The sequence below is a fragment of the Rhineura floridana genome, chromosome 11 (assembly GCF_030035675.1).
Source record: "Rhineura floridana isolate rRhiFlo1 chromosome 11, rRhiFlo1.hap2, whole genome shotgun sequence".
NCBI lineage: Eukaryota > Metazoa > Chordata > Lepidosauria > Squamata > Rhineuridae > Rhineura > Rhineura floridana.
The window spans coordinates 45,115,731-45,126,282 of record NC_084490.1 but is presented as its reverse complement, the minus strand read 5'-3'; the positions used below and the strand labels follow the sequence as shown (position 1 = coordinate 45,126,282).

Genomic DNA, 10,552 nt, shown 5'->3' with positions numbered 1-10,552 from the left:
CCAGACAACGATTCACTCAAGAAACAAAAAGATGTAATTTCATAGATGAGACTCTAAACTATGCATGGACGGCATCTAATAGAAGACAGTATCCCTGATGTGTGCAACTATGATTTGTGGTGCCCCAAATCATATTTTGGGATGGGTATCCAAGTTCCTTATAATCTTTCCTATATATTTTGGCTATTCTTCTGATACATAAATTGTTGGTGTTGTTTAGATTTATTGCCTGCAGTTAACTAAAACGTTCCCGGGCGGATCGCAAAAGTTATAAATGCATAATTAAATACAGTTAAAAACACTCTAAAATCAGAAATGATAACTGACCTTGTCTGAGCCATAAGTGAACAAAAAGCTCTGACCTGGGTTGGAACCAATGCCATCTTGCAGAGGACCCTATCCTGTATGAATATGTGTATGATATATAATACTTCAAATAAAGTTTTGGAGTGGGCACCACCAGATCATTTTCCCCCCTACCTTATTTAAACATTTGGATGTGTATGGTTGCTCAGATCCACTCCTTCTGCACACAAGAAACTCTGGGCCAGTCAGGAAGCCATGGATTCTCGGAGAGGATGTTTTTGTCCATTTTGGTTGTGCGTATATGCCTCCATCTGTGCCCTGCACAACCTCTGGGCCAGGCAGGACACACTGGTATGTTATAGAGGACACCCTCCCATTTCCTGGGGTGAATGATTTGTCCTGGCCCAGAGCAGATTTTGGGGTGGGCACCCCCAGTTCCTTATTTTTTCCTGTATGTTTTTTGCTGCATTGGTTTTGCATAGATATCCTCATCCATGTCCTGCATGTAGCAAAACCTCTGGGCCAGGCAGGACGCAGTGGCATCTCATAGAGGACACCCTTCCCTTTCCTGGGGTGTATGATTTGTCCTGGCCCAGAGCAGATTTTTTGGGGGGGGCACCCTCAGTTCCTTATTTTTTCCAGTATGTTTTTCTCTGCTTTGGTTTTGCATAGCTGCCCTCATCTGTGCCCTGCGCCTAGCAAAAGCTCTGGGCCAGGCGGGACACAGTGGCATCTCATAGAGGACACCCTCCCCTTTCCTGGGGTGTATGATTTGTTCTGGCCCAGTTCCTTATTTTTTCCTGCATGTTTTTCTCTGATTTGGTTTTGCATAGATGCCCTCATTCGTGCCCGGTGCCCAGCAGAAGCTCTGGGCTGGATGGGATGCAGTGTCATCTCGTAGAGGACACCCTCCTCTTTCCTGGGGTGTATGATTTGTCCTGGCCCAGAGCAGATTTTGAGGTGGGCACCCCCAGTTACTTATTTTTTATGATTTTATTACATCATTATGTATTTATGATATCAGAAGCCTGATTATTTTGATTGCATAAATGTATTGTTATTCTTGATGGGGAGAGTCCCCCGATCACAGTGATATATCATACAGGGTACCCTAACATATATTTTGGGGTTCAGAGGCATGTTAAGTTTGGCTTGAAGTTGCTGTAGCTGTCAACTTTTCTTCTTTTTTTAGCGTTTTGAACTTTCAAGCAAATAAGGAACTGGGAACTAGGAACCAACTTCAGCGTCGTTTACAACACTCCAGGAAAGTCGATTTCCATTGGTTTATGGGGGACCCCCTTCTACCTTCTGATTCGTAGCTTTGTAGTTTTGCTCTTTTGATTTGCTATGATCGACAAAGGAGGAGGACTTTTGCTATGTCTCTGATTGGACGCGTGGGAGTTCGTTTTCTACTTCCCGGCCTCCGAGATAGCGGAAAAGAGAAGCCTGAAGCGGGTTCCCTCGCCTGTATTTTCCGCGCATGCGTACTATATGGGGCAAAAGTGATATTTGATGTTGAGTTGCGTGGGGCGTCTGAAGTTGCGTATGCTGGGTCCTCTTGGCTTTCGTGGTGCGGGCCAAGCGGAAAAATCCTCTCACGCCATGGATTTGGGGTCCCTTCGGAAGAACTACAAGGGGGACGAAGAGGTGAGTGAGTAGGATTAAACCCCAGAACCTGTTTTCCACAGCAGTGACCATGGAGGGGAAATTCTTAAAGTAGAGGTTCCCAAACTGTGGTCCGCGGGCCATTAGTGGTCCACAAGCTTCACTTAGGTGGTCTGTGGGGTGTCTGTGGATTTGTGGTTGAAGAAGGGAGACGGCACATCCATCGCCTTAAATATTCGTGTTGATTTTTAATTGCCTTTTTATTGCTTCTTTGATTTCTTATGTATTGTATTTTATTGTATTAGAGTTTGGATTCTGTGGAATTTGAACTGTAATACAATATATAAGAAATAAAGAAGCAATAAAAACATAATTTAAAAGCATACAGCGTCTAGCGCGCCCACTGCAATTGCTACAACAGGCAGAAAAATAAATAAGTGGTCTGCCAAGTCCTTCAGCAATTTTCAAGTGGTCCGGGGGGGGGGAAGTTTGGGAACCACTGTCTTAAAGGGTGGAGCACTTCTGAACTTGTGCAGAGTGCATGGCATTACTCAAGACAGGGCTTAGAGTTTGCTTTCAGCTCTGCAATAAATTGTGGTGCAGGGTGAGCAATCATTGGCCCTCCAGATGTTGCTAAACTACAACTTGCATCAGCCCCTGCAACCGTGGTCAGGAATGGTGAAAGTTGTAGTTCAGCAACATCTGGAGGGCCAAGGGTTCCCTGCCCCTGTCATAGCATAATAGTAAAGGTGAAGTTTCTGAGCACATATAGAGTGCCTTCCTGTCCAGTGAGTAGTCAGAGCCAGCTGCAGACATGGTTACCTGAATGTTTGAAGCTGTGAACAAGGGGATTATATCCAATCTACATTAATTGCATTTAGGATTCCATTGAAATAATTGGCACTTAAATAAGGCGCGACTTCACACTGATTTCAGTGAGACCTGAGTGTGACTCATTTAGGCTGGAGACCACTCAGGGTATCTAGAGCAAATATTAAAAGCCAAAGTTGCGAGTTTTTACTTCAGATTAAGCACTAGCAGTATGGGTCTGAAATGTCTGAGGGCTGAATTGATGGATAGGGGAAGGTTTGGAGGAGAGGGTCAAGTTAAGAATCAGATGATGACATGGTGGCCCATGGAGCAATTAGGAAATCTAAAAAGAAGGGAAGGAGAATGGAAAGGAATGGAGAACATACAAGAACAAAAACAGTGAGGGAGAAGCAGCGAGAGGTGGATGTGGCACATTAGCCACATTTTGGAGAGAGAAATGGGGGGATGGGTGACTGAAAGGGAAGGAAAGCTGGCATCAAACTATGTTGCTGCCTGCTAATAATGTGGGTTCTTTCTGTGAGAGTGCTTTTTGCTGCCCTCCCCAGGCCTTTGAGGAGAAACATCTGGCCTCCCTTAACCCTATTAAGCAGTTCTCTGTATGGTTTGAAGAGGCTATGAGGTGCCCATCCATTGGGGAAGTCAACGCCATGTGCTTGGCCACCTGTACTAGGTAAGACTTCTTGCCTGATGACTTGCATTCTTGCTGCTTTATGGATTTTGGGAGATATTGGGGGGGTGCAGGAGAGAGAGAGAGAAGAGATACTTGCCTATCTACCAGCTGTGTTTTTCCCTTCCCAGGGATGGAAGGCCTTCTGCTCGAATGTTGCTTTTGAAGGGGTTTAGCCAAGAAGGCTTTTGCTTCTTCACTAACCATGAGAGCCGGAAAGGAAGAGAACTGGTGAGTTCTACATTATGAAAAAAGATTGTTGTAAACTGGCTCTTATTTACTATGGAGCTGACTACTTGAAACAAGGCTTTTTTTTTACAAAAAGGAAACAACAATCCTTTATGAAATATCCATTTTGTGGACAGCATCAATTATGCAAATTAGGAAATATTATTTTGCATAATTCTGCTTCCATTTTGCCATGTGAACATACACAAAGGACAATGCTAGGTCCTGAGGTAGCATTGAGAGTCCCACAGAAGCCATCTATGGCTTATGAGTCTTTACCAGCTCAACAACAGATGTCCCCTCAGCAGTGTCAGCAGCAACTGCAAGTTCCCCTTCCTGCTGTAAGCAGACATCTCAAGCTGCAGGGAACACAGAGAGAGAGGTAGACACTCGAGAGAAGAGCGCAAAGAGAAAAAACTCAGTCCAACAGCTTCCTTCCCGATCTCACTCTTGGCATCCACCCAACCCAGCCTTGCTCCTCCAGCTTAGAGAATTCAGGAATCTCTCTTTGTCAGTGGGCGTAGTAGCTTTTCCTTAATGTTGTTTTGCCATTTCCGTTACCATTCACAGGATTCAAACCCATTTGCTTCGATGGTCTTCTACTGGGAGCCCCTCAATCGCCAGGTAAACTATTTTCTCTGCGCGTACTGAAGAAAAGGTCCCATAGTCAAACTGGAAATTTGCTTATTTTATTTAAAAGCATTTATATACCACTTAGTATTTCAAAAATCTCTAGGCGGTGTGATATAGGGGGTGAGCAGGTAAGAGGATCTTCGGGGAACTTTACTGTGGCTGCTCCTTTCAATTTTCCAGTTGCTGTTCATATGCCCGTAGTCTTTGCTGCATGTGGCCAAGGCTTAGCAGATGGACAAAAGTGTAATCCTGCTGCAGCCAGAGAACTTGGCTGTTTCCCTCTTGCCCATTCTGTGAAGCTCTGATCTCAGGTATGGAAGGGATTGAGGTGTCGGTATTTGAGCTTGCTTCGGATCTTGATGTATCTAGCAAAAGTGAAATAATCCATTTGGAACAGCATGGAGGCAGTGTTGTAGTTATCCTTTCTGGGTTGGCTGAAGGAACTCTAAGTAGCAAGCCTGTATTTTGGAACCAGGAAGTGCCACTCACCAGTGTGTGTCTTTCTCTTTCAGTCACCCCGTTTTCTCTCTGTTCTCTCTGCCAGCTCCAGAAGGTGCCAGCACTGAGAGCAAGGCATAATGAGCCCATGGGAAAGGCTCTTGGAGAGACCAGTAGTCTTGTGCTTTCTTTCTCTATGGTCATCTCTCCATGCCACAGAGCAGGGGTGGAGTGCTTCAGACCCAGGGGCAAATGTAGCCCTCCAAACTTCTCTGTCTGGCCCACAGGACTCTCCCCAGGTCCCACATCTTTACCAGCCACACGTCCTACTGCTCCTGCTTCACACCCTTGAGTGTTTTTCCTTGCTGGAATATGTCCTTGAACTCTGATCATGCCTCTTTGCTTACCTGGATGAAGGACACAGAACCGTGTATAGAAACTAGTATACTATACAAAGGCAAAATTTGCATTCATTGCTGTGTCCATTTTTGTCTCTGGCCCAGGCCACCTCTGGCATGCGGGTCCCAAAAGGTTATCCAGAAGGAACTGTGGCCCTTGGGCTGAAAAAAGGTTCCCCAGCCCTGCTACAGAGTGGCCACAGAGTCTGTGGTTTGCCTTTTCTGTTCCTCCTTCCGTCAGCCCTAACGGTGCACTGCTGCAAGGAAAGAAGCTGCATGCTACGTGGGATAAGGCATCTTGCCGACAGGCCTGCAGATGTTTAGGATGGGAGAAAAGTACTTTCCGTTCCTCATCCTTTGTTTTATGGACAAGAGATGGTATCTGTGGGGAATGGGTTGGGAAGGTTTGAAATGAGGATGTTATTAGCTTATTCATTGAGTGGATTTAAGAAAGAAGAGAGTATGTTTGTCTGTGGAGGAGTTGGAAGGTGTGCAAAATCCCATGGAGGGAGAACCAATGTATGGAAGGAGCAGGGTGTTTTCTGGGCACAAAAGAAACAAAATCAGAATAGTTGTAGTAGTCATTGAAGTTTTAAAAGTGCAGTTTCATATTGTCCCCCCCCCCACTTTCCCTCTTAATCCTACCATATTTGGAGAGCTTGGGGTGGGTGATGATTTGAACTGCATAGCAAAGCCCTCTTACTAGTACATCCTCACTCTGGTCTTGTCTCTTGCATGCTCTGAACTGAATTGCTTGCAGGTCCGGATTGAGGGCTCTGTAGAGAGGCTTCCTGAGCAGGAATCTGAGAAGTACTTCCACTCACGCCCAAAGAGCAGCCAGATTGGGGCTGTTGTGAGTCATCAAAGCACAGTGATCGCAGACAGAGAGGTGAGGACCTTCAGTGTTGTGACTCCCCTTTCTTGGCCACACATTTGTGTAGCGTGGGAGGGGGAAGGCAAACATATTTCTTCCTTTCATGATAAACTTAAGGGGGTAGCTACACGTTTTCAGATGCAGTAACAAAAAATTCAGTAAGTGGGTATCAAAGCGTCTTAAAAATAAAAGATTTGCTAGATGGAAAGCTTGTCGTTAAAGAACATGGTTTTGTGCAAGAGTTGAAAGCTTCTCCTCAACTTAGGCATCTTGCATTCCATAGAATGGAAATAGTAATACAGTACAAGAAATAAAAGAAGCAATAAAAATACAATTAAAATTAATATTTTATGTGGACATGCCACAGACTCACCTAAACGAAGCTTGTGGACCACTGGTGATTTACAGACCACAGTTTGGGAACCCCTCCTCTAGTACAAGAGTGGGAAGCCTCCAGCCTGTGGGCCTATTTAGGCCTCCCAGCCTTCCCCTTTGGACCCAGCAGACCATTTCAGCCAAGCCACACCCACCGTCCATACATCTGATGTCTTGGGCTTGGCCGAAAGAGTGTTTGTAGGCGCTGCTGGTTAGCGGTGCCCCAAAGCCCCTTTCAAAATGTTGTGCAAAATAGTTATTTGAGAGGGGCTTCTGAAAACCCCTGCAGGCAAAAAAGTCACCTGATATTAGATGATTGACAAGTAGGAGGAGCCACTCACCTGCCAAATTTGGCCCATGAGGGAAGGGGGAGGTAACAATCTGGCTCACTAGGCTAGAAAGGTTTCCCACTCCTGCTCTAGTAGATAGCCAGTCTGTATTGACTTTTGGTAAGTTGAGCTTGACTTCTTAACACTCAAGAAGAAGAAGCTTTTTTTCTGTGAAATGGGTATTTTGTGATGCCCACAACAGTTCCTTAGATTTCCAAATATGCCCCTGGGCCCAAAAATATTGGGGACTCCTGAGGTATATTATTACAACTGCAAGTTGCCTTAAGGATCATTCAATTGAAAGTGGGATTTAAATCTTCTACATAAATCAGATGTGGGAAACCTCTGGCCCTCCAGATGTTGCTGAACTACAACTCCCATAATCTCTGGCCATTGGCCATGCTTGTTGCGGCTGATGTGAGTTGTAGTTCAGCAACATTTGGAGGGTCACTGTGTCTTCACACCTGGTATAAATCAATAGACTGACCATAACACCACCCACTGAAAAATCTTTATCTAGTCCATAGGGATAAAACTTGGCATCCCTTCCATCCAAAGCTGGCATTTTCAACAAATGACATGCCTGTTGGCCATCCTCCCAAAATGCAAATTGTCCATAAGCCCGTTTACATCCTCATGTGCTGTTAGCAGCTTGGAGATGGTACCAAGCTTCCTAGTACTTGCCTTTGTAGAATTGCCTGCCCAAAACTTCACAGCCCTTTTTGTCTTTTGATAGTATTTAAGAAAGAAGAATGCAGAGCTAGAAGAGGTGTACCGAGCAACAAAGGTGCCTAAGCCAGCTTATTGGTGAGTTGGCCCTCAGTATGCATTTGGCCACTGGGTTTTCTATATTGTCCCTCATCTCTTAACTGATGGTCAGCGATAGATCCATGAAGTTGGTTTCAGAATTTTGTACAGTGATGGATTAGGCCATTTGAGTTAACTCAAGCTGAAGGAAGTTGAAGAACGTAGGCTGTGACAAGGATCACCGTGTCACAACAGAACAGAGTAAAATAGCCATTCCACTGAGAGCACCACCCAGAAGACCTCCCTGGATTCCAAGTCTATAAGACATGGTTGAGGAACACTTTTTAGTCCAAGGGCCCCATTCTGTTCTGCTCAACCTTCCAGGGGCCACATGTCAGTGGTGGGCAGGGCCAGGGGCAAAAGTGGGCAGAGCAACTACTGTGATTTTTTTCCTTTGTATATAGTAGGCTGGGTTCTACACCCATTCACACACCCCTCTGTATCCTGTGAAGGGTCAGCCAAGGCTCACGGAGCCTCACTACCAACTGGTAAATTGTTGCTTTTTTTTCTTAAGGCTTTTTCTTTCTTCTCTCTCTCCCCCCCCCCCCAGGGGAGGCTACATCCTGAAGCCAGAAGTCATAGAGTTCTGGCAGGGCCAAACAAACCGTTTGCATGACCGCATTGTTTTCCGGTACCTCCAGGACAGCAGCGTCGTCTTGAAGCCCATGACCCACAGAGGAGAAGGCAACTGGCTCTACGAGAGACTCTCTCCTTGAGAAGCTTGCAGAATTCACCCTCTTTTTGCACCATTCTTGGAATATCAGTGCCAAAATCTATGTTCCCCGCTTACCTCTCAGACAGAGCATGCAAATAACTGGTGGACAAAGATGTGGGCTGGGAAGATCTGGATTTATATCCCTATTGACCTATGGATGCTCTTTGACCAGTCACTATCTCTCAGCCTAAGTTACCTTACAAGGTAATTGTGAAGATAAAGTGGGGGAATATCTGTGTAAACCAGCCAAAGCCCATTGGAAGAAAGACGGGATGAAATAGCCAGGGCCCAAGCATCTTTTTTTTGGCTCAGTTCAGTCTTGTACCATGGACCGCCTCTTACAAGCACCATAATCCTATCCATACAGTCTCAGGAGCTGTGAAAGAAAAGTTTCTGTTGTCATTTTGAAATCAGATTATGTCACAATTATTCTGGGCCTGTAAATCCCACTAAAACCACTGGATCCTACTACCCCTGGGATTACTGTCCCTGATTATTATGATGTTTGTCTGTTCCACCAGAAATCCCTCCCTCCTGTCTATGCACTAAGAATTCTGGGATTGGTCATTCTTGAGAAAGCATGTCATACAGAGAACCACAGATTTAGCTGTCTCTCAAACTACATGTCCTAGTTTAACTGCACACTTGCACTCTCTCTGGTCTAGTGGAGGGCTTGAGCCAGCAAGTCACTGTTCAGGATGCTGCTAGTTCTGCTCTAATGTTGCTTCTGATTGGCTCTAGTAATCTCACAAAATCTGAACAGGTACATAAGATATAGGGAACTAAGTTTTCATAGGTTTCCTCAAGCAGCATCTACACTTTATTAGCCTTAGTGTTTTTCCTCATGATAATTGGATTGCAGCCTGGGTCAGGCCCTCCTGGATCTCTGAGCCCTGTTAAAGTATACCCTTCTCTCTCTGCCTGCTCCATATGTTTGGACCCAGGAAATAACAGTATTTGTGTTCAGGACATGACCACACTACACATTTTTAAATGATTCAAACATTTTTAACTTTCATGTCTCCCAAAACATGGAACCTTGGGAGTTTATAGTGAAACAGAATTCTCAACATCTTTCCATTACTTTACCTTCCAGGGTCTTGAGGTGGGGGTGACTCTTTCAGCCAGGCTTAACATTGTAGTTAGCAGAGACACCTGCGTTGTTCTGTATTGGAATGGAACAAATAGGCTTAGTTCCATTTAAGCTAACAGTAAATTGGGATCAGAACAGCCTTGTATTCTTCATGAAGTGGATCCAAATTCCATAACCACCAAAAAGGCAAATTAAGCATATTGGCATATATTGCCATTTGGCATACTTCAGCAATCAAGATGGATTGAATCATAAGAGTTGAAAGGGACCTTGCAGGTCCAGCCCCCTAAAACAGCATTGGGAAGCATGTAGATTCTGGGGCAAAGATGGGGAGTGATGGAAAGTGAGAGAAGGATAGACCAGTATTTAACTCAACATTAGACACTTGTATAAACTCAGGAGCTTATAGGGTAAGGGGTGTAGCTTAGTAGTAGTAGCATATGCTTTGCATGCAGAAGGTTCAAGCATTTGGCTGAAATTGTGGAGAGCTGCTGCCAGTTGGCGTGGACAGTATTTGGCAAGATGGATCAATGATCTGACTTTGTTTAAGGCAGCTTCCTGTGTTGCTAGAAAATCAGGATGCGAGCAGACATAAAGTCATTTTTGCTTTTGATTTCCTTGAGCACTTCCCCACCTGCTTTTCAAATTTTCAAGCTATAAAAGCAAAGGACTTTAAAAAAAAAAAAAACCTTGAGATTCTCGGGATGCTGAAATCTGACCTGGATATCAGATTCTCTGTTTACCTGACAGTCCCATGGACATACAGTACGAGAGTTTGGATTCAAAGTTGATCATTCATTTAAAGGGGGAGGTGATTTTTGCCAGCCCCCTCCGATGGCAGCCCTTCTACATTGCTCCCAAGGCCTTCCCATCCATAACATTTTTGGGGGTGTAGAGGGAAAGGGGAGGCAGGAATGTCCTATTCCATGAATGTAGCCCCTTGTTGCTGTCTTGAGATGTTATCTAATGTGGCAACCATTCTTTGTGCTTTTGTGGTTCATCCATAGGCAAAACTGGAAGTGCAATAGTACATACGTAACTCATCCTAGGGGGTCAGAGGTATGCTTTCTTGATGTGCATGTGGTATGCTGTGCTAATGTTCTCTGTAAAAGATGTTAAAGTGCTGTAGACTGTCCTAGTAATTTCTGATGTTACTCTGGCCAATCCAACATCTATGTGGTGCTATGTACCATGTTTTGAGTCTGTGACAATATGTACATTTGGACAATAAAAGTCCAGCCTGGTGAATGATA

General features: G+C 44.7%; 1 protein-coding gene across 2 annotated transcripts; it reads left to right on the top strand.

Annotated features, from left to right (window-relative positions):
• The first annotated feature begins 1,738 nt into the window (after nt 1-1,738).
• PNPO (pyridoxamine 5'-phosphate oxidase) lies at nt 1,739-10,552 on the top strand. Of its 2 annotated transcripts, none has more exons than XM_061589841.1 (7): nt 1,739-1,953; nt 3,288-3,412; nt 3,541-3,640; nt 4,208-4,261; nt 5,867-5,995; nt 7,421-7,491; nt 8,133-10,552. In XM_061589841.1, the coding sequence occupies exons 1-7, from the start codon at nt 1,819-1,821 to the stop codon at nt 8,149-8,151; spliced, it is 633 nt and encodes a 210-aa protein (XP_061445825.1). In that variant the 5' UTR covers nt 1,739-1,818; the 3' UTR covers nt 8,152-10,552. The 2 variants fall into 2 exon arrangements, with proteins under 2 accessions (XP_061445825.1, XP_061445824.1); XM_061589840.1 differs by having other exon boundaries at nt 1,740-1,953; nt 8,042-10,552.

What these genes read in the sequence shown, in the direction of transcription:
- PNPO (XM_061589840.1), top strand. Translation starts at nt 1,819, where the DNA reads ATGTTGAGTTGCGTGGGGCGTCTGAAGTTGCGTATGCTGGGTCCTCTT. An exon ending in ACTACAAGGGGGACGAAGAG is followed by an intron (nt 1,954 to 3,287) that starts GTGAGTGAGTAG and finishes TGCCCTCCCCAG; the next exon opens with GCCTTTGAGGAGAAACATCT. An exon ending in GGGAGCCCCTCAATCGCCAG is followed by an intron (nt 4,262 to 5,866) that starts GTAAACTATTTT and finishes AATTGCTTGCAG; the next exon opens with GTCCGGATTGAGGGCTCTGT.